Raw genomic sequence first — 21,658 nt, forward strand, 5'->3', positions numbered from 1 at the left:
CAGTATGTACTGCATGTATCGTATGTACAGTATGTACAGTATGTACTGCATGTATCGCATGTACTGCATGTATTGTACAGTATGTACAGTATGTACTGCATGTACTGTACAGTTGGCTGCTACCTAATGGACACACTTGGCACCCAACAATTCCAATGGACATGTTTGACTCCACTTATTCAGTAAATAAAACCTGTCTTTGCGCCCATCTTTCATGAGCTAAACTCAAACATCAGAAACTTTTTCTCTGTACGCAAAAACCCGTCTGGCTCCAATATTGCTCACGTGTGTATAAATATGTCCTGGTGAACACCTCTACTCCATCCACCTCACAGGCGTAGCATATCAAGACGGCATGATCACTGCACAGGCGGGCCTCACTTAAGCTGGCGACAATAAAAGGCCACTCCAAAATGTGCAGGTCTTTTGTATGCACAGAAAACGTTTGAGATCTTTGAGTTCAGCTCATGAAAAATGGGAGCATTCATATTAGTATTAGGGCTGTCCAAGGATTGAACATTTTAATCAAATTAATCACAGGTTTCAAATGAATTAATCTCCATTTGCAAGTATTTGACTGTATTCTAATGGAAGATGAAAGACAGGATGATCATGCAGTATATTTGTATGTATGAAGAGCTCCGAATGAACTGAAAATGTAACTCAAGCTCAAAGTCTGAAAACCTATTTTCTTTAGTAGGAGCACAACATGTATGCAATGAGGGGTTGCGTTCAAAGACACCACGTGACTTAAGTTGAATTCACATGTTTTGAGTTTATTTGTCTGGGATTTCCGGGCACACTTAAATGTGGCAAACTGTACTTCCGCATTAATAGTTGCAAAGTGAGTGATAAGAATATCCACTTCTTCTGTTTCTTTGTCTTTCTGTTCATTTAGACCACATGTACACGCATAATGAGGACGTCGTTGTGTCCATGAATGCATCTGGCGGTGGTCAAGTGACAGTGAGGGAGTGTGGTTCCGAGGCTGACGAGAGACGTGTTTGTTTGTGAGTTGGAGATGCATATGTGGTGTTGGAATTGCACTGCTGTTGATGTGTTCAGGTCAGAATAAAGTTCTAGAAGCGCGTCACTCTGTGGGGAGTGAGTGACATGCATTAATCACGCTAAAAAATGTAACATAATTAATGAAATAAAATAGTCATTAACACGCTATTTTTGACAGCCCTAATTATTAGATTAGAATTATCGGGCCTATATGAATGATTTGTCACACTCCCTGCAACTCCGGTTTAGTTGTGATGTTACTTTTGTTTTGTTTTTTCTCTGTCCTGTTTGCTCCTTCCTTGCCATTTGTTCTGACATTGTGCTTCTTGTTTAGATTCTGACGACTCCTGTATTGGGCGGAGCTATGAGACGTGCCACAGCTGCCCCTCATCGGAACCCTCATCTTCTTAAGTTCACGACTGGTTGGCGAATGGTTGGCACTCATCTATTCCACGTGCTGGAGACGACAAGCCTGGTGTCCATTCTTCCTCCGCCAGGTATGCTAGTTTGCGGTTGGCCTTCCAGACTGCCATCCGGTTTTGCTGCACGTCTTGTAGCTCCGTTAGGCTGTTAAAATTTGTTCTCCTTTTGCCCATTTTCCCGCGGTGTCCTTTTCTTTTGCGCAACTGGCACCATTGTTTTTTGTTCATGACATTTCTTGTGCTGCAGTGACTATTAAAAGACAATTTGTGCACATACAGTACCTCTGTCCTCTGCATATTGGGATCCATGAACCCAGGCAAGATTACCCGTAATGTGCTACAGGTGGGTTATGCCTGTCACGCTTGTAAACAAACATGGCGCAGAAAGTGTTTTGGAGGAAGACATTTCACCAAACGCTCTGCCAACGTTCCACGATGAGGGGAAAAAACACAAACGTGGCACTTCAACACACCAAACCTTATCAGCCACCTGAAACACCATCACTGCTACAACATACAACACCCAAGGACCCGGGACTTGTCCCTATCGCCGCAGCGTTTGAAAAGTGCAGAAAGTTTGCCAGGGACGACAGGAGGGCTAAAGCATCATGGAAATGATGATGCTGGGTGACCACCGTTGAAGATAACAGCTAGTAAAGTCATTTGAGCCACGCTTTGTACTTCTCAGCCAATGCTACTTTATTATGTTTATTTAATAGTAGCGATGTCATGATATGAGGGAAAGGCTTCTTGAGACGTCATCTGTACTTCTGTGAAGAAGGTGTCGGACGTTTCGCTCCTCATCCGAAGAGCTTCGTCAGCGAAATAACAAGTGCTGGTAGCCTAGGCCTTACAGTACATACAGATGAGAAAATTCAGTGGAGGAGCGAAACGTCCGACACCTTCTTCACAGAAGTACAGATGACGTCTCAAGAAGCCTTTCCCTCGTTGGACAACTCCTGTATGACTGAGAGCCTACACAGACGATGTCATGATATGGAAACTTGGGATAAATGTACAGGTACAGTTTGTATAATCCAACTTTGTTTGAGTTTCTTGCCTCCAGGTGTACACAAACTACCATCCATCCATGTTCTGTGCCGCTTATCCTCATTAGGATCACGGGGGTATACTGGAGCCTATCCCAGCTGACTTTTGGGCGAGAGGCGGGGTACACTGTGGACTGGTGGCCAGCCAATGGCAGGGCACATATAAACAAACAAGCATTCACACTCACATTCATACTTTAATTTAGAGTTGCCAATGAAGCTAACATGCATGTTTTTGGAATGTGGGAGGAAACCGGAGTACCCAGAAAACCCACACACACACGGGGAGAACATGCAAACTCCACACAGAGATTACGATTAAATATCCATTTAAAAAATAATGTAGATTGAAAGAGTTATCAGTCAATGCAGGTCTTGTGAGGGGGGAAGTTAATGGTATCGATATCAGCTTGAAAAAAATCAATTTATGTTGGTGTTGAATATAGGAACAGAAACGATGGAAGGTAGACCAGGCACACACCTAATAACAAAGTTGTTTTTGTTATCGTTTCCAACCACATCGCTGCAATTGGTTGCCAAGCAACCGCACGCAACATCACAAGAAAAGCCAATCAATGCACCCCGTGAAATAAAAAATACAAAAGCAACCCTTGTAAAAGCACATCTTCTCATTTTAAGTACGACTCTCAAAACCTTCTGCTTAGGTTCTTGTCTCAAAAGAAATATTTTGCCAAAATGTCTCCCCTAAATAGAGCAAGGCACGTTTGTGCAGCATATGTGCTATCTACACAGCCAGGATGATATTCTAATCAGCGCCTATAAATAGTGCTGCTGGTTCTAGGTCAGCCTCACACGTAGATCTGTTCATCTTCCCTAAATAACCTGTATGCTGACATACAGGTCATGAATGGATGTAGGAGAGGGGGGCGTGAATGATGTGCATCGTCTTCAGTGATCTGATGACAAACACCAGCTGGGACTGTTATTGCTGCCGTGTCCACATTCACAATCTGCACTCACTTGTCTTTTATGGCATACCATCATCCCGACGACACCTCTTGCGGGTTTTACACCAGCAAAAGTCAACCTATTAATATTGTTACAGCTGGAGTACTCGCTTGTTATCACATCATATCTGCTGCTAAACTATAACATGATATAGTACAGTTGCAACAACTCATCCATGATTAATCCATGATTAATCCAGCACAGTAAACAATTCATCAACAACAATTGTGCTATTTGATTAAGAGGTTTTTTTTATGTAAAAATGTAAATGTCCCCTGCTTTCAGCCTCTCAAATGAATAATATATTTAAATGTTCTTAGTCATGCTTGAAAGCAGAGCTGTTATGTTTGTGTTTTAGGTCAAACTAGAAATTCACACACATCAGCTTTGACTTTGGAAATCACTGATGGGCACTTTAGCCTCTTTTCTGATATGTTGCGTACCAAAGCACTAGGCCCGTCACAATAATCGCTAAAACAATGAATCGAATGAACAAACGAGGTCGATCATTTTGAGGCCTGGATAAATGGACATGCGCTACATACACGTACGTATGCCTGTTCCATTTCCTCGTCTCGCTGCAGCACACAGGCTGGATGACAAGAGGGTTCAGTCTGCTTGTGTCTGAGCGCATTGGTTGTATAGTCAAATGGAGGGAAAGAGTGAGCCTCCTGTCATTTATCCAGCGTCTTTGTCACAGTACGTGGAGGCAGGGGCTAACTACGTAGTGATCGAATACACTGAGTGCTAGCTAGCAGTTAGCAAGTAAACGCTAATATGAATGAAAGCACAAAAGCGATAGTTTGCCACAGTTCCAGTGTGGATGTGCTGTGGGGCATTCGTCCAGGCAGTTGGGGCTTGCTGGGGCGTTTGATCGGAGAAGTGAATGTGTAGTGCCGGGCGGCGCAAGCTTGCGATACCCAGGGTATGTGAAGTGGTGACGCCCCGCGATTCGTAAGTGCTATAGTAGGCATCATCTGTGCCTCACACAGATACAAGGCTCACACTTGAGTACCATCTAGTGGCTCAAATGGGACATGACACAGTTATCATTGAATGAAACTTAACGATAACATGGTCTGAAAAAGGTCGAAATGATCAATTTTCGTCGATAATTTATAGCACAATTACCAACCAGCGAAATGTGTTATCATGACAAGCCTACAAAGCACCAACTCTTTGTCTTTGCTTCATATTGATTTGCTCCGTCTACGGCCTAACCCAGGTGTGTCCAAAGCGCGATTATTTGCAACCCACTGCCATGTTTTTTTATTGGCCCATGGCACATTCAAAAAAAAAAATAACAGCAACAAGTCCTACAAGTCCGAATATTAAAAAAGAAATTGTAATCTAACAAGAAAAAGTCAAAATTTGACAAGAATTATAATATATATCATTTTATGTCATTACCTATACGTATATGTCACTTTTAGAGCAGTTTTAAGCCATAAAAACGGCCACTAGGTGGCAGAAGTGTATTTGATAAGAGCTTGGCGTGGATCTTTTGCATGTACACACTCAACAGCAAGGAGGAAGTGAGAGAGCGTGGAGGAGTGTAGCGTGCGGAAGGTTACACATTGTCTGGAAATTTTAACGCATGCAAATGCACACACACAGTTTAGTTCCAAATGTGAAAAGTGTAAATAGTTCATGGTGTTATATTTGTAAATCAATTGCTATTTTGTTGTAAAAACAACCCTGTTTTGTGTTGTTTATGTTGGTATAGTTGTTTAGATATTTCAGCTGTCACAAAAGCAAAACATTGGTGCAAAGTGAAAGTTATGCTTGAAATGTATCTTTTCACAAAAAGTTTGTTTTCTCCCAGTTTTAGTTGGGAACTGATATTTTCCTGAAACTTACTTACGTTCTACTGCTGATTACTAGAGAACGGAAAAAGGTAGTAACAAACTTTTTTTCTGATGAAAGACGAGAGTCTAATACTTCTTTCGGTAGGTTCCATGTTTATATAACCATACGACACAATATTCTGTGTGCCTTGAAAGATCAGTCAACATGGTGTAAAATGGCCACTACTGAAAGGGTTGAATTCTGAAAAATGGCTGCAATTGAATGAGTTAAAGAAAAAAGGCATTCTTTATGAGAAACAAACAAAACAAAATTAGGTCATCTTTGGAAAATTAGGTCAGGGAAAAAGTAAAGTCATAATATTGTGAAAAGATCATTTCCGAACATCACTTAAAAAAAATAAAAAATAAAAAGTTGAAATATTTGGAAAACTAAAAAAGCAAAACCAGCAACAATGTGAATATAGAGTATATATACATACATACATACAGTATACAACTTCTTAGCATCTTCACAAAAAATCAACGTGTTCACTTTGCAGAAAAAGTTTGGACACCCGTGGTCTCGGGCCTCCCGAATGATTTCATCAATTGAAACAACAAGCTTCAGTTGAATCAGCTAATTAAATAATGGCTAGTTGCAGCCCTAATACTGTATGTACGTAACATATGCATCCTATACCTGAGCTTAAAATGGACCTTTGTAAGTTTTAGGTAGAACAGTGTTCTTCTGTAGCGTATGTAAGACAGTGGAAAGGAATGAAATCCGGTAAAGGGTGAGCTTTGCTTGCACATGATAATCCACATCAAAAGAGTTGAATAGGCTCACACCACCATATGGCCCAGCGCTGGAGTGGCGCTTGGGCCGTTGTCTACTTCAGCGTCCCATTGTTTGGTGTCAAAGGGGGTATGGGGGATGGGGTGGATTATATATACACACACCAGAACACACACACACACACACACACACTCGCTCCCCAGTGAATACAAGCACAAAAGCACACACAAGCAATGTCTGAACAGTCGGAATATTCTTTGGTGCAAGCCCCGATTAATGGAAAGAAGCGGCAGATGAGGAACGACACGCAAAAGCAACCCTTGGCGTACAGGCGTTGGCTTTGGGCTCTTTGGAAGCCAACACGTTTTGTCTCACCAACAGTCACAATGTGTAGAAGTGCTGCTGATAATGACCAACTTTACCGGACTTGGAATAGTTTGTTTCATAAAAATGCAGTATGCCTTGAACGTAACTACTTTACAGGTATGGACTGGAAAACACAATGGGACCATATCTTGGGGACTTGACTCACCCCAGTACCACAAAAATGGATTCTTTTACACAGGTTAGGAGACCCTTGGTCACACTGGGTCAAAGCAAACCTGACACTTTATCTTGTCTTTGAAGGCCCTTTGTCATGATTGTTTGTAAAATAAAGACATCGTCATTGCACCATCCATAATTGCCATGCTTGCTCCGTTACGTAGGAGTTCTTTGCCATCATGACGCGTGTGTGTTTTCAATGCTATACACGTCTATCATATATTAACATTCCACGTAACTGGCACGAGCTCCGTACGTTAGAAGACTTCTTAACGCACACAAGTTCATTAGCGTGTCACAGCAGACGAGTCTCTTAGACATCAGTCAAAAGTTCAAAGCACTCCGTGTCTAATCTATCCAGGCTAACCAGATGTGTAATATGTCCATCATGCATCAAAAATATGCACACTTGACAAAAATGATGAAAGTCTGCAGTGGCGGTTAGACCAGGGGCGTCCCAACCTTTTCCTCCAAGGGCCACATAGTGAAACATGAAAGGATGCGACTTTGCCACAAGCAACACATGAAGATATGCTAACAAGTTTTATATATATAGATATATATTTCATCTCAGTTTAGGTGAAAAAGAACATTATTCATAGCAACTTCACTCTTTGCTCTTTTTTTTATTTTTTGCTGTTTTTTTATTTTTTTAATATTTCAACTTTCTTCTTCAATTTCTAATCTCATGACTTTACTCCCACAATAGCTTCACTTTATTCCCATCATGTTTGAACTTTATTTCCACATAACTTTTTCCCCAGCCTAATCCTTCAAAAATTCCAACATTATTTGGTTTTTGGTTTTTTTGGTTTTATCATATTATCATTTGAAAAAATATCCAATTTCTTTCTTCAATATTTCAACTTTATGCTACTCAACATGACATTGTTTTTCCTCATCATACTATACGTTTATTATCGGAAAATTATTTTATTGCTACTTTCCTCTTGTAAATGTTCTTCTCATTATTATGACTTTATTCTCAGAATATTTTGCCTTTATTCCCATAATATTATAACTTTCTCTGCAATGTAATTTTCCCCAAAAAAATTTTAAATATTTTTTCTTTAATATTTCACATCATCTTATTTTTCCTCATAATATTTTACAACACTACTCTCATAAAATTACAAGTTTTTCCTCATTAGATTATGTCGTTCTTAAATTAAATTTCAGATCCTTTATTATTTTTTGTTTTGTTTTGTTTTCTTGTTCAGTGACATTTTTAGAACGTGCAGCCAGCCGGCCAATAAAAAAGCAAACACAAAATAAAAGAAATAATCCAATGGCCCCCAGGCCCCACTTTGAACAGTGTGTTTACGGCTGTAGGGCTGGCTGTGGACTGTTTCCACACAGTAAATGTGCACGTTTGTCTGAGGCTTGAAAGGTGAGTTGCATCCATGTTTGTTTTGTTTGTGACTGGTGTAAAAGTAGTGTTTACCAAGCCTGCATCTGTAATTCTATCATGGGTTGGTGTACAGCAGTAGAATGTCACTGAACTAAGCTTTCTAGTGATGTATGACACACCGGCCCGCGGGCAGGCCCGTGGGGGTTGAAAGGAGTAAATATGATTGAAAAGTGTAACTTACATTTAAGGCTTCCTTGTTGTGGCCTTGCGAGGTCCTCAGCCAGCTGTGATTCAACTCACTCAGCTCCAAAATGGGCTGCACCTTCAGCCGCACAGACTCTCCAGATTGACGGATCATCTCCACAATCTCATCCCTGCTCCTGTTCTCAACCTTGATCCCATTGATCTCCACCAGCCTGTCTCCTGGCACCAGGCCCAGCGCCCGGTCCTTGGCAGCAGCACCGGGCTCTGCGAAGTGCACCACTCGCCGACACACGCCTCCATCAGGCTGCCTGTCCAGCATGGTGGTCCGCCTCAAAGAGAAGCCAAAATCCCCAGTGTTGCGCCGCTTTAGCTTCAGTTCTCTCGGGTGGGGTATCGGGGGTGCAACGAGCGCAGGCAACTGCAGGTCAACCCCTGGGAAGGTCTTTTCCACCAGCTCGGGTATGTGAACCCCGTATGGGTTTTGTGCTTTGCTGCCTTGGTAAAATATTTGCGGCCTCAATTTCTGCCCATAAAGTCTAGAAGCATCAAATGCGTTGTTCCTCTGAGAGCTAGCTAGATACCGGAGGCTTGCTCCAGAATTCACCCTCGCTAATTCCCCAAACTTAGCCGCTCTCTCCTTCACAGAGCTGCGTATTTGGTCGTGGTCAACATCCTTCATCTCCTCACCAGGTAACACATCCTGCGCTAAGGTGTCGCAGCTGTTCAGGTGTTCAGCATCCAGGTGTGTCAGGCCCAGATCCTGGCTGCTTGCCACCTTAATAGGAATAGGACCTGAGATCTCCAACTTGCTCCTTGATTCCTTCTTGGAGCTCCCCCGATTGAGGTGAAAGAAGCCTCGACGTACGCTCATCTCTTCCAGACTCTTCAACTCGGCAGGGGACATGCGCTCTTTCTTGTCCTTTTTGTCTTTCTTCTCCTTCTCCTTGTCTTTCTTTATCAAATGAAACATCTTCTAGAGACCCTTGCTTGGTGTGTGTTTACAGCCACAAATGGGAGATATCCATCGAGCCCTGGAAAGCATTATGATATCATGTGAGCGGGGAGGGGGATACAATTTGAGCTTGTCTCCTACACTCAATTAGCAGGCAGTCAAGATGTTTGCATTTATGTGAACAAAAACAACTCATGCATTTGTACAGGTGTAACTGTGCAAAAGCACGTCGGTACACCTCACTCCCTGACGCCTCCAGACGTGCGCTGGATGTCAAGTTAACAGCCCAGGCTTTTAGCTCAATGCCTAACGCTCTCGACTCTCATTCAGTACACCTTGGTTGGATAACTGGGCAGGTGCGGGGGCACACAAGTTGGGTTACATTGGTGCCATGACCCTGGATGAGAGTAAAGTTTAGGGGGCGAGTGTCATAGATGCCCACAAGAGGATGAGGTGTCATCTCCAGGTCAAGGATGAGATCCTGACCCAAGTGGAGGCGTTGAAGTACCTTGTAATTTTGTTCAAGAGTGAAGGAAGGATGAAACGTGAGATGGACAGGCGGATTGGTGCAGCGTCTGCAGTGATGAGAGCTGAGCCGAAAGCCAAAGCTCTCTATTTAGCGGTGGATCTCAAGATTCAAGATTCAAGAGTTTTATTGTCATATGCACAGTAAAACTGGTGGTTCTGCTATGCAATGAAATTCTTATTCTGTTCATTCTCCCAAAAAAGAAAGAAAACAAGAAAATGAATAAGAACATCAGAAACATTAATACCAATAAATTAAGCAACAACAACAGAAGAGACATGAATACAAATAAATAAATAAATAAATAAATAGTCATGAGTGTGTGTGTGTGTTGCGTGCGCCGTGTGCGAGTGCTTCGTTGAGAAGCCTGATGGCCTGTGGGTAAAAACTGTGTGTAAGATCTATGTTCCTACCCTCACCTATGGTCATGAGCTTTGGGTAGCGACCAAAACGACAAGATGGCGAGTACAAGCGGCCAAAATTAGTTTTCTCTGTAGGGTGGCTGGGCTCTCCCTGCGAGATAAGGTGAGAAGCACTGTCATCCGGGAGAAACTCAGAGTAGATCCGCTGCTCCTCTGCACTGAGAGGATCCAGATGAGGTGGTTGGTCAAGATGCCTCCCAGACGCCTCCCTGGGGAGGTGTTCAGGGCATGTCCAACCAATAGGAGGCCTCAGGGAAGACCCAGGACACATTGGAAAGATTTTATCTCTCAACTGGCCTGGGAACGCCTCAGGATCCACCCGGAGGAGCTGGATGAATCACCCGGGTAGAGGGAAGTCTGGGATTCTTGTACAAGGCCCCACAACCCGACCTCGGATAAGCTGAAGATGGATGAATGGATGGATGGATGGCTGCCAGCTGTCCAAAAAATGCCTCCAGAGTCGTGCTGGATGTGGAGTTGATAGCTGTGGCTTGTAGTGAGATCCCTAGTGCTCTCGACTCTCATCTGTTGGACTCTGGTTGGATCCCCACACCAGTCGGGTTATACATCATGCTCTTAATAACAGAAATGATCACTGACCTAATTATCACCACAGATCAGTGACACACATTCATGCCCAGACACTCACCAGCTGTAACACGTTCGTCCATGATGAATCGATACATGACACGTACCAACAACTCTGCCTTTACAGTGCTCAGTTTGACTGACATCATCAATATGTTTCTTACTGTGGCTGTACTTGTGTAGTTGTGCAGAGCTACACTCCAGTAATTCTAATACTATGCCCATCCCCAACAGCTTGAATTTCACCTAAATACATTAATTCCAGTATGTGTGTGGTTGCACACCGTAGCAAAGTCAAGTCACACGAATAAACATGCTGTTAAATCACCTGTCTGACGGTGTCAGTGAAAACTTAGCATCATTATCTTTTTTTGATGTCATTAGACTGTGCAAGTGTACCTAATGTTGTGGCTTGCAATGTTGCCCTACATGGAAGCACATTGGACATCACCATGGAACAAACATTTATGAAATACAAGTAGCATAGACTTACCTTGCACGTGCATGCAGCATCCCAACCTTGGGGTGCCAAATCTATAAGCAGCAATTTCCCTCCAAATCCAACCGCAATCACGTCTACTGAGGTCAGGAAGCCAATAAAAAAAGTCGATTAAAAAAAAGAAATATCATTAACGTTGCCTTACATCTTGTCAATTGTCGTGAATACTTTTGGCTATGATCTAGCATATCTGTAGTAGTACTAGCGAGGTGACTGCATGCTACCAAGTGTGTCTACCGCATCCCGAGTGCTTGGATATAATTCTAAGCTGCTTTGCCCTCATTAAAAGCCTGCTAGCCTCGGGGAAGGATGTCGGTACAGCGTCTGACACACATAGTATAACGGGTACATACAAGTCACAATAAACAGCATCCTACCTGTAGCCTGTCGGCACGTCAAGGTGAGGTGTTATATGAACTTTTCGATTTGTACTTCCGTGAAATTACCAAAAAGTGAGATGACCTTGTCATGTCTTCCGGTAAACTCAGACTTCCTAAAGGTATAGTGGGAAAGTAATGGAATGGACAACATAAAACCACTATTCATCCATTGTTTACTTTTAAAAGAAACATGCATGTTAGCAACAAAGTCGGTGTGGTCGGGGGAAAAACATGATTATTAAGGTGAGCAGTTTCTACTTCCATTTTGTGTGTAGCGCCCCGAAAGTAGCTAAAAAATAGTTATTTAAATGTTTTGTTTCCACTATTTTGTGTGTTGACGCTGCTTGTGTGATATTCCCACTGCACATGAAGGTAGCATTGGTGCAATTGAGCAGCAGCGACACCTAAAGGTCAATTTGAATAGTGGATCAAGTTCAGGTCGTACAACCAGTTGTATCATTTATTGTGTTGCCACCAAAGAGCCAACACACTTTAAATACGAGTATGTTACACAGCCTTACAGTTGTTCATCCTGTTGGTAGATTGTGTTGTGTGTTTTTCATCTTATGATTAAGATGTGAAAAGAATCAGCTGACTCACTGAGGGGCCCATTGCACAGGACGGGAATAAAGGCATCCGATGGACAAAGTTTCAAATACACAATAGGAACACCATCACTGAACAACAATGAGTAGGAAGTTGAAAGAGCATGCTGGATTATACTGCATTTATTATACTGCATATGCCGGCATTATAAGCATGTGAGGGCACAAAACGTCTTCCTTTCAAATGTATTCCCGACTGCTGTCTTATTAAATAAGAGGCCTATCTGAATTTGAAGTTTGCGTAGATTATTTGGATTTAAATTGTGAAAAATATGCCAAACTGAAGGCCTGTATAAGCTTTGTGCATACCTTTTTACCTGACTATCCAAAAGATTGGAGGAAATGTTTAACTTTGGCATTACCTTGGCTTGATCTGATATTGCAAGTCGTCTACTCAGTGTCAGTTGTTTTTCTTTTATTACTTGTGCTGTGCCAACCTTTTGTAATTTGGAGGTGGGGAATGCACAGTACACAGTAAAATATTAAAAATACAGTATTTAATTGGGAGTATTCTGAATACACACAGCAAATTCAGCAGGCCTAAAATGACAATGTAGGAGTTAATCTCAACACTTTCAAAGTGTTATTTTAACACTTTTGAAAGTGTAGGCATTTTTACACCATTGTAGAGTCAATATTAACTATTTATATAGTTAAAATTTAACACTCCTCGACACCAACCGGTGTTGCATTTTTTTAACACTAGTGTGAGGTGTCACAAATTAATTCTCTTAAGAGTCATTTATTGACTCTTATAGTGTCATTTTACTCTCAAAAGGAGTTGCAACATTAACAATATAAAAGTGTTAATATACTACTTCAAAATAAAATTTAAAAAAATAAAAAATATGACTAGTTGACGGCTTCATACATTTGATTCAAAAACATTTTATTTCAAACAGACAGTAGCTTAAATAACAGCAGGGCACTACAGTATGTATGCTCCTTGACACTTGTCATTAGAGCACTGCTTGTCAAATGGTCTGAAATGAGTCAGTTCATGTAAACACATGACAGAAAACTCAAGCATTTGGTCTTCTATGCAGTACGCGTTAAACAGGTCCTCATAGTACATCGTTTCTACATTACAGGTGATTATGAAAGCACATTCTTTGAGTTTTAGTATATCACAGATCTTCTTGAACACAGGTAGATCAAAGCTACATCCAGTACATATGAACACACCAACATGGTACTCTATACTGTAACGTCTCACCCAGTTGATACTTGACACACTTGGAAGATGCTTGCAGACATCATGCCTGACCACGCTCCTCCCCTCCTTTGAAGTTGCAGATTGTTTTTCATGTTGTAGGGCCAAATGCAAATCTTCTAAAATAATCATTTTCATAGTGAAAGGCCATGACAAACGACTGAGATTTTTGAAAATTTTAACCACACCTTTTGAAAGAATTGTGTTTGGCTTCAAAACACTTGCACCACGTATGGATAAGAGGGCCAATGTTTTGTATGCTTGGGAATCAACTTCTTACCAGGAAGCAATGCTTTGTACCGAGTGTGGTGGTCACTTATCAGATGTTTCAAGTAAAGCATCATTCCATCAGTTATGGTGTAGGAGAACACTGCAGGTATGTTGACAATCTGCATCAAAAGGAGGAGGAAGTTCCAGTGATCATTCTTCCTTTCAATGACATCACCAAATATAAGTGGAGTGTTACATAGAAGACACCATGACTGGGAAGCATTCAGACCCAAATCTTTGCTCTTATCCATTTTTAACCATACGGGAGACTGAAGACATAGTGAGCTTTGAACAGTTCATCAAAAGCTGCAATAAATGTATGTGCCTTGCATGGAACCGGCTTTTGGTCAATAATAATGTAGAACCTCTGGATGTCACCTTCGCTCACTGATGCAGAGGAGAAATGCTTGTCTTGTGTCAACAGTCTTGGAAGGGGGTCACACTGGCTCCTTCCTGTGGGTGAAAAGGGGCAACAGCAACAACAACAACAACAACAACAAGAACAAGGGAAAAGGAGCCGCATAGACCCCTGTTTATTGATGAGACTGAGGTGGAGAGGGTGAAAACCTTCAAGTTCCTTGGCACACACATCAGCGAGGACCTCACCTGGTCTCACAACACCCAACAAATTCTGAAGAAGTCCCAAAGGAGACTGTACTTCCTGAGAAGACTGAGGAAATTTGGCATGTCCACCACAATCCTGAGTTGCTTCTACAGATGCACTATGGAAAGTGTCCTTACCGCCTCCATCACTGTTTGGTACGGTAACTGTACAACACGTGATAGGAAGGCACTCCAGCGGGTGATCAAGACCTCACAGAACATTGTTGGGGCAGCCCTCCCCTCACTGCAAGACATTTATAAAACTAGAGTCCTACGCAGAACACACAACCTCATCAAGGACAGCACACATCCACAACACTCATTATTCACACTCCTACCGTCAGGCAGACGCTACAGGAGTTTGAAGTCCAGGACCACAAGGCTGGCAAACAGCTTTTACCCACAGGCCATCAGGCTTCTCAACGAAGCACTCGCACACGCCGCACGCAACACACGCACACACTCATAGCACTTTATTTATTTATTTATTTGTATTATTTGCTTGTATTAATGTCTTTTCTGTTGTTGTTGCTTAATTTATTGGTATATATGTTTATGTGTTTATGTTTCTTATGTTCTTATTCTTTCTTGTGTTTCCTTTCTTTTCTTGGGAGTATGAACAGAATAAGATTTTCATTGCATGGTATAACTGCTGTTTTACCATGCACATGACAATAAAACTCTTGAATCTTGAATCTTGAACAACAACAACAATTAAAACCCGTTTGCATTGTTTCCATTTCTCAGGCGTTTAGCACACCTTATTACGACATTGAATCAACACAATTAGCCAATTCAAGAACATCTGCAACCTAAAATGAATGCTTTTAGACAGAAATCATATTTGATATGTAAAAATTGACCTTTGCATGCCTTAAGATGTCTGAGAAGATGGTTGGTTGCTTGACAAACTGATCTTTGCTGTTTTTTTCATGGCCTCTAGAAGTCAGAGGGAGCAGATGCAGGAGTAGAAGGATGGAGGATGTATCACTGCCCCAGCCTAAAAGAAAAAAATCATTTTTAAAACAGCTAGGAAATAAATATTTGAAGTTATTTGCGTAATACAGAACTGTTTCTACTGACCACATCGGGTTGAGGTTCAGTTCCTGACAGCAACTCATCAATGTTCTGCTTTTGCCGGAGAGTCTTGCAGTCTGCAATGACTTTTGCTTTGAAGACAGTTGACCACTTAGCCAGGAACCTCTGAGATAATTCATCAGCAAACATCATTGAGAAATCCTGGTCAATCTAGAAACAAGACATGAATATTTCATATACTGTAGGCCTACAGGTTTACAAATGGCTGACGTAATGGGTAATCCAATACTGAACTCGTCCAAATACTAAAGATTTCCTTACCAATCCAGGAACATCAAGGAAGTGAGGGAACACATTGAGGACAGACGATGAAATGAACAGAATAAGATTTTCATTGCATGGTATAACTGCTGTTTTACTATGCACATGACAATGAAACTCTCTTGTATCTTGTATCTTGTATACATCTTGTGCTTGGATCATATTCTGTCGATACTGGAAAGTTGCTCTCATCTTCTTCGACCACGGATTCATCGGTTGAATGTCTTATTGTAGGTAGTGCCTCCCTGCACTCCTCATCAAACAGCTGTTGACCAGTTAACAGATGTTCTCCTCTGGTTTTTGGACCATCGTGAAGAAACAGTCTTGGAACAACTTTGAGAGCCAGGAGAAGTGTAGGACACAACAGTGACTAGGGGGAGGGAGCAAGGATCAACCAACCTTACGATTTCTGGACGACCTGCTCTACCTCCTGAGCCACTGCCGCTAAGCTAAGCATCCTATGAACATATTCGAAACAAGATTTTAATGCAAACTACACACCTAAAGGAAAAACAAAAACAGTACTTTGGGTTTTACATTGAAAAGACTCTTACATATCCAGGTTTGGAGAATGGATCTTTGAGGTATGGAAAACAAGTCACAAAAGGGCGTAATTTGTCGTCACACATGATGGTGGAACCCTCCTTTCAAAACACGTCATAGTTAATGATCACAGATAGAACCCTTCCCACACTACATGGTCTTACTGCAGTTGATGACAGTCTGGAATGACTGTTCTAATGGAAAGGGGGAAGTGACCCAGGCAGCTCCATCATACATGTATCTGCAACCAGGATGTTCACCATGCGTTTACACGTTGCATCGGGTAGTGTTTTAGTCTTGTTGCGCTCCTTGAAGATTTCCTCACCTTTCGGATTGGCCCTCGAAACACCACCGACTTTCTGCCAAATTAAAAATTAAAATTATTAATTATTATTATTAATTAATTATTTATTATTAATTATTTAACATTAAATAGTGTGTTCATGGGAATTCAAGAAGATTTTTAAATAAAACAATGTCATGCATTTAAACACTTTACATTCATTTACTCAAAGCTTACCTGTCTTGATTCATCCTGATCCATTGGTTCTGTTGGGTTCCTCTTTCTTGTGGGCTGAAGGATAAATTGTCAAACCCGTTATCGCCACCAACTGGCGATAACTGGGGTGAAGCTGGGGATAGTGGAGGATGCTTCATCTCCAGTCAAATGAATCTCTTACTCTACAAAACAGTACAAAACACTAAATACTACTAAAACCAAAAAAATAATTTTGGGGCATTTCAACCTATGGAAAAGGGGCTAAAAATTGAATATCAAATGAAAATACTGTCTCACTTTACAATAAGGTACACAAAATTACAGTCGTGCAGGATGAGGAACAAACCTATCTAACCCTAACCACTACTCATTAGTTCTTCATTAGTTTCTTAGTAACTACTCTAAATGTATATTGTCCATATTGTGTTTTAGTTCCTCAGTAACTACTCTGCTCATTGGTTCCTTTTTAGTTCTTCATTAGATCCTCTACTCCTGTAAATTTGTGCTTTAGTAATTAGTTCCTCAGTAACTACTGTATTTTTGTGTACCTTATTGTAAAGTGAGACCAAAAATACATTTTGAGGCCTCAAAGATCATGACAACAATATCTCATTTGGACAAAACCAAGGTACCTGATGGGTCCACACTGTCTGTGATATCTAAACCACCTCATGCATTTTCAAACGTTTTCACATCCTTACCTGTCACTGATAAAAGGACCCTGAAAGTCAAAACACCTGACTTGACAAGCTCATCAAAGACATCTCCATCCACCTCTGAGAATAAGAATAAATAAAATATTTTTAAAAATCCTACTTAAATAATTAAATAAATATGGAAAAGCCACAGTTGCAGGTGTTATATATATATATTACTTACCACATTCATGTAAGACTCAAGAAAAGCCACAGTTGCAGGGCTTATGCCTTGATAAAAAAAAAAAAAAAAAAAAAATATATATATATATATATATATATATATATATATATATATATATATATATACAGTATTACTTACCACATTCATGTAAGACTCAAGCAAAGGTTTTCTGTGAATCAAGAAGAAAAATAAAGATGCATCATTGTAAAAAAAAATGTGTAGTTCACTTCCAACACATGCCTGACAATTATTTTAAAGTTAAAGTAACAATTAGAGTTGCCAACCTTGATATCTTGTATCTTGTACAGCATATCAAGTCCTTTGCTGGGGGCCAGCAGGCCTACGTGTGGGGGCTCCTCCTGCCAATTAGCTAGTTAGCCATTAGCTCATTCAAAATGAAGATATAACGTAGCGTTCACTTACTTTGCCAAATGTTGCACAGGCAGTGCCGATTCAGCTCACAGCAACACTAAATAGAAAATATAACTTAGAAAAAACACGAGCTAACATTAGCAAAGGCTTTGGGTGGAAACAGCTGCCTCAGTTTATTAGTATTAAATATCACACCAAAAAGTAACGTTTTTTATGTGTAAACAAGGTACAACACAATTCATTAGTTCATCTATTTAAACGTTTACTTACCGACTGATGCAAAATGATTCCTAATTATCAACTTCTTCCATCAGCAACGTGAAGTGAGGGGTGGAGTCTAAATGAAATGTCCGTGGGCGGAGCTTAAGACACGTGAACACTGTTAAGTGTTAAATGGGGTGTGGAAGTGTTGAATGTCTTTATTGTGACACTAACAAGATTTGAACATTTTCAACACTCCATTTTAACTACAACACTATCATGATCCAGTGTTAAATTTAACATTTTTAAGAAAATGCAGTGTTAGATCAACTCCAAATATTGCAAGATTGACACTCCAACTTCAAGATTCTCATCAACACCAAAAAATTAACACTCCTCAATTTGCTGTGCAGTAATTGATATTTTGGTCCACTAGAGGCGATATAAACCAAGGATGTCCATTCATTCCCTCTCTATGAATGAAAACAAGCTACTATCCACACGGTTTCTTTTTAGAAAGAAACTCATTCATTGATTGAAAGGAGAAATACATATTTTTAATATAACACATCCATTAATGACGGAGTCGTGAAGCACCTATGGAGCAGAGAGACAGAGAGAATACTCGATAAATAAAAAAAACATGTCTCTCGAAGAATCATCAAAAACGATTCCACGAGGGTGTTTAGAAAACATGCTTAATTAGGCAAGAAGTACGGTGAGAAAAAAAATCTGTGTGGCGATTTACTGCTAAATATTAGTTTGTACGGTAAATCATTATAAATCATTGGTCTGAAGTCAGTTTGGAGACAATACGCGTTTATGGAACACACAAGGATGTAACCCCCGTGTTATTGGTAAAATGGTACAGCCCCTAAGGTTACCGGAAGTTGTTTCAGCTGCCATGTTTGGTTGCTTTGTTGTAGGCTTCCACTAGGTTTCCTCCAGAATTACTAAGTGTGGAAATGGAGCCGAGCTGGAGTACGTTTCTTTTCCAAGTAAGTTCACTCTTTGTGGGCTCATGGGATGATCCGGCGGCGGGGATAAACGCCTTAACCGTAACCAGTGCGTCTTTTGGCGGCAAAAGTAGTTTTTAAACGAGTAGTTCGAAGAACAAATAAGCAAGCAAAACAATGGTAAATGAATCCGGGCTTCCAGCTGTGAGGCTCAGGAATGACGCTTATCCGAAAAAAAATCCTCCTCAATTTGTTTTTGTTTATATCAACAAAATAAATGCTGTTGTAAATTGCGCGTTAGTAATTTTTTCCAAAGTTTTCCAAGTCGACGCCAGAAAAAAAACATGCGGGATTATTTCAAGTGAGCCACTGCACCGTTACAATCCACACACGCAGTTTAAGCCCTTGAATAAAAGCTTTCCTCGGACGCCCAGTGTTGAGCAAACCTGCCTCGCGTGGAAAGAGATGCGTTTTCCTTGACGCCGAGGAATTGTGAGCGCTAAGTAAATCTCAGCAGCTGATAACGGTGCTTCGCGGCCAACTTTCCTCCCGCTGCGACTGTAGCGTTCACTAGCCAAGTTAGCTAACCGACCTCCCTCACACTCTCCAACAGCCGAGGTGACTCACCACATACTCACCTTGCACTAACTTATTTGCGACTAAAAGGCCGTCTATCTGTTCATTTATGTGTCTATTTGCTTATAGTGAGTGTCGGAAAGGAAGGTAAACTAAGCACAGCGCAGCTAACACTAGCTGCGATGATGCTAATACTCGCTTATCCTTTTCTTTTTAGCTCGAAAATATTCAAACAAATATTCTCTTCACGTAACTGAAATGATTTCAGTAACTATGCAATGAATGCGATTTTGTATGAGGATGATGGATTGACTAATGTGTTACCATAACATGCTATCTTGATGCTTTTACGTCCAGGTGCGTCTCAAGAAATTAGAATATCCTGGAAAAGGTCATTCATTTCAGTAGTTCCATTGAAAATGTGATGGCGTATATGCTGTAGACTTACTATACAGTACACAGTATCTCAGAGAATGCGAAAACTGGTCACTGCTGGTAACTGATGCCATCGCCTATGACGTAAAACTTGGTGTTTGTGTGTGGACAGGTAAAACAACGCTTTTTGGTTTGTGTCATAAGAAAAGTGCGACATTATGGCATGTTTTTAAACATTGTTTAGCAACAGAACATGAACGTATTGGTTTTGTGGTCCAACAGTGATATTTTACTGGCATGCTTTTATTTTGAAGGTGGATGTTTACCGGCTACAAGATGTAGTTGTACTTTGTAAAAAAAAAAACTGTTAAAGTTGTGTGTTAGCGTGTGCGTTTGGTCGTCGTTAACCACATAGAATGATTGTTGCTTGGTTGTTATTGTGTGTACCATGAGTAAGACTGTTGTTCGGTTTGACGGTGGGTCCGTTTTGCGCTGTGTTGTAAAGCTGGTTAGTGGCGATGGCATGCTGAACTGCTCCTGACAGTGCAGACCTGCGACGCAGACAGTTGGATGGCCACGCAATTATAACATACAGGGTGAGTAGGTAGTGCCAAACACTCAAAAAAGCAACATCGCTACCAGTATCTGTGGCGGTCTGTTTTTCCGCCACAGATGAATGTATGGGAAACCCTGTTCTCATATTGTAAAGCCCGAAACTTCAGGTCACAAATTGCACATGAATACTGTTTTTAGTGGTGTGCACATGCCTGAAAGTACATGCACAGTAGGTACAGTATATTGCTGTACTTATGAGCAGAAATGGATGTAAATGTGACGTTTACGGTTATGAAGGTATTAAGCTTTCTGTTGGGTTCTTGCCCATACCAGCCAGCGATGATTAAACATACTCTTACATAATCCTATGCGACTGGTAACACTTATACTCCACAAGTATTGAAACAGTGAGGGTGATTCTTTGATGTTTTGCTGTAGGCTGAAAATATTCTGGTTTGACATCAGAAGACAAATACCTGTATGAGACCAGAGAGCAACATTTCAGCTTTTATTTGCAGGTATTTACATGTGGATCCCATGCACAGCAGCGTAGACAATATCAAAAGTCTTGAGACATGTGACGGGTGTGTTCTGTTGCCCAGGTGTGTCCATTTCCATTGCTTAGTCAATCTAAAAATAGCACTGAATGTCTGTGATCACTTTCAGATTGGGTTGTTTTTTTTTTTTCTGTGTAGACTGCATTTAAAGGTGAAAACAACATGAAAAGCAGAGCGCTGTCTCTGGGGAATTGTGAGACCAGCATTGGTCGTAGCCAGCACAAGCATTTGGAATGTTCTGAAGAAGAAAGAAACACTGGTATACTAAGTAACAGACGTGGAACAGGTAGAGTAAGGAAAATATCAGCTGGTGATGACAGAAAGCGAGTGAGTGGTGTAAAGACACAACATCAGCAACAACCTGCAAAAGTACTTTCCAAAGTATTGTATTTGAAATTATATCATAAAAATACAATACTTGATATATTTAGGTACACAACGGATACACCAGAAGATGCAAAGCACTCATTAGCAAGAAGAACAGGCAAGACAGCCTGGAATTTGCTATCAAGTACTGAGATGAGCCAAAAGTTTTGTGAACTGATGAATTTTTGTGATGGTCATCCATACCTGTGATGGTCATCCATACCTGTGCAGCC

At 40.9% G+C, this 21,658-nt stretch overlaps 2 protein-coding genes and 1 long non-coding RNA gene across 15 annotated transcripts in view; 1 reads left to right on the forward strand and 2 right to left on the reverse strand.

The window, feature by feature from the left end:
- The window catches only part of LOC129169030 (unconventional myosin-XVIIIa-like), a 120,380-nt gene extending 108,716 nt beyond the window's left edge, over positions 1–11,664 (reverse strand). For 5 of the 6 annotated variants that reach the window (XM_054754981.1, XM_054754972.1, XM_054754968.1 and 2 more), the window contains exons 1-2: positions 11,111–11,348; positions 8,167–9,160 (exon numbers count right to left, since the gene is read on the reverse strand). In XM_054754981.1, coding sequence (XP_054610956.1) covers positions 8,167–9,099 — 933 coding nt within the window. In that variant the 5' untranslated portion in view covers positions 9,100–9,160; positions 11,111–11,348. Of the gene's footprint in view, positions 1–8,166; positions 9,161–11,110; positions 11,349–11,493 lie in introns of those variants that run through there. The other variant, XM_054754965.1, reaches the window with a different exon arrangement.
- Positions 11,665–13,027: 1,363 nt separating this feature from the next.
- On the reverse strand, positions 13,028–19,830 carry LOC129169298 (uncharacterized). 8 transcript variants are annotated; one of them, XR_008566410.1, is made up of 12 exons: positions 18,110–19,830; positions 17,891–17,936; positions 17,752–17,826; positions 17,606–17,636; positions 17,468–17,514; positions 16,610–17,364; positions 16,415–16,448; positions 16,254–16,330; positions 16,101–16,190; positions 15,946–16,004; positions 15,271–15,811; positions 13,028–15,187 (listed from the first exon to the last, which is right to left on the reverse strand). It is a non-coding gene; the product is annotated as an uncharacterized LOC129169298 (long non-coding RNA). The 8 variants fall into 8 exon arrangements; XR_008566405.1 differs by having other exon boundaries at positions 15,271–16,004; XR_008566406.1 differs by having other exon boundaries at positions 15,271–16,330; positions 16,610–16,770; positions 17,290–17,364.
- The window catches only part of LOC129169297 (vascular endothelial zinc finger 1-like), a 29,424-nt gene continuing 26,678 nt past the window's right edge, over positions 18,913–21,658 (forward strand). Inside the window, exon 1 of the mRNA XM_054755597.1 lies at positions 18,913–19,038. Coding sequence (XP_054611572.1) covers positions 19,006–19,038 — 33 coding nt within the window. The 5' untranslated portion in view covers positions 18,913–19,005. The remainder of the gene's footprint in view (positions 19,039–21,658) is intronic.

The sequence above is a fragment of the Dunckerocampus dactyliophorus genome, chromosome 16 (genome assembly GCF_027744805.1).
Source record: "Dunckerocampus dactyliophorus isolate RoL2022-P2 chromosome 16, RoL_Ddac_1.1, whole genome shotgun sequence".
In the NCBI taxonomy this organism is placed as follows: domain Eukaryota; kingdom Metazoa; phylum Chordata; class Actinopteri; order Syngnathiformes; family Syngnathidae; genus Dunckerocampus; species Dunckerocampus dactyliophorus.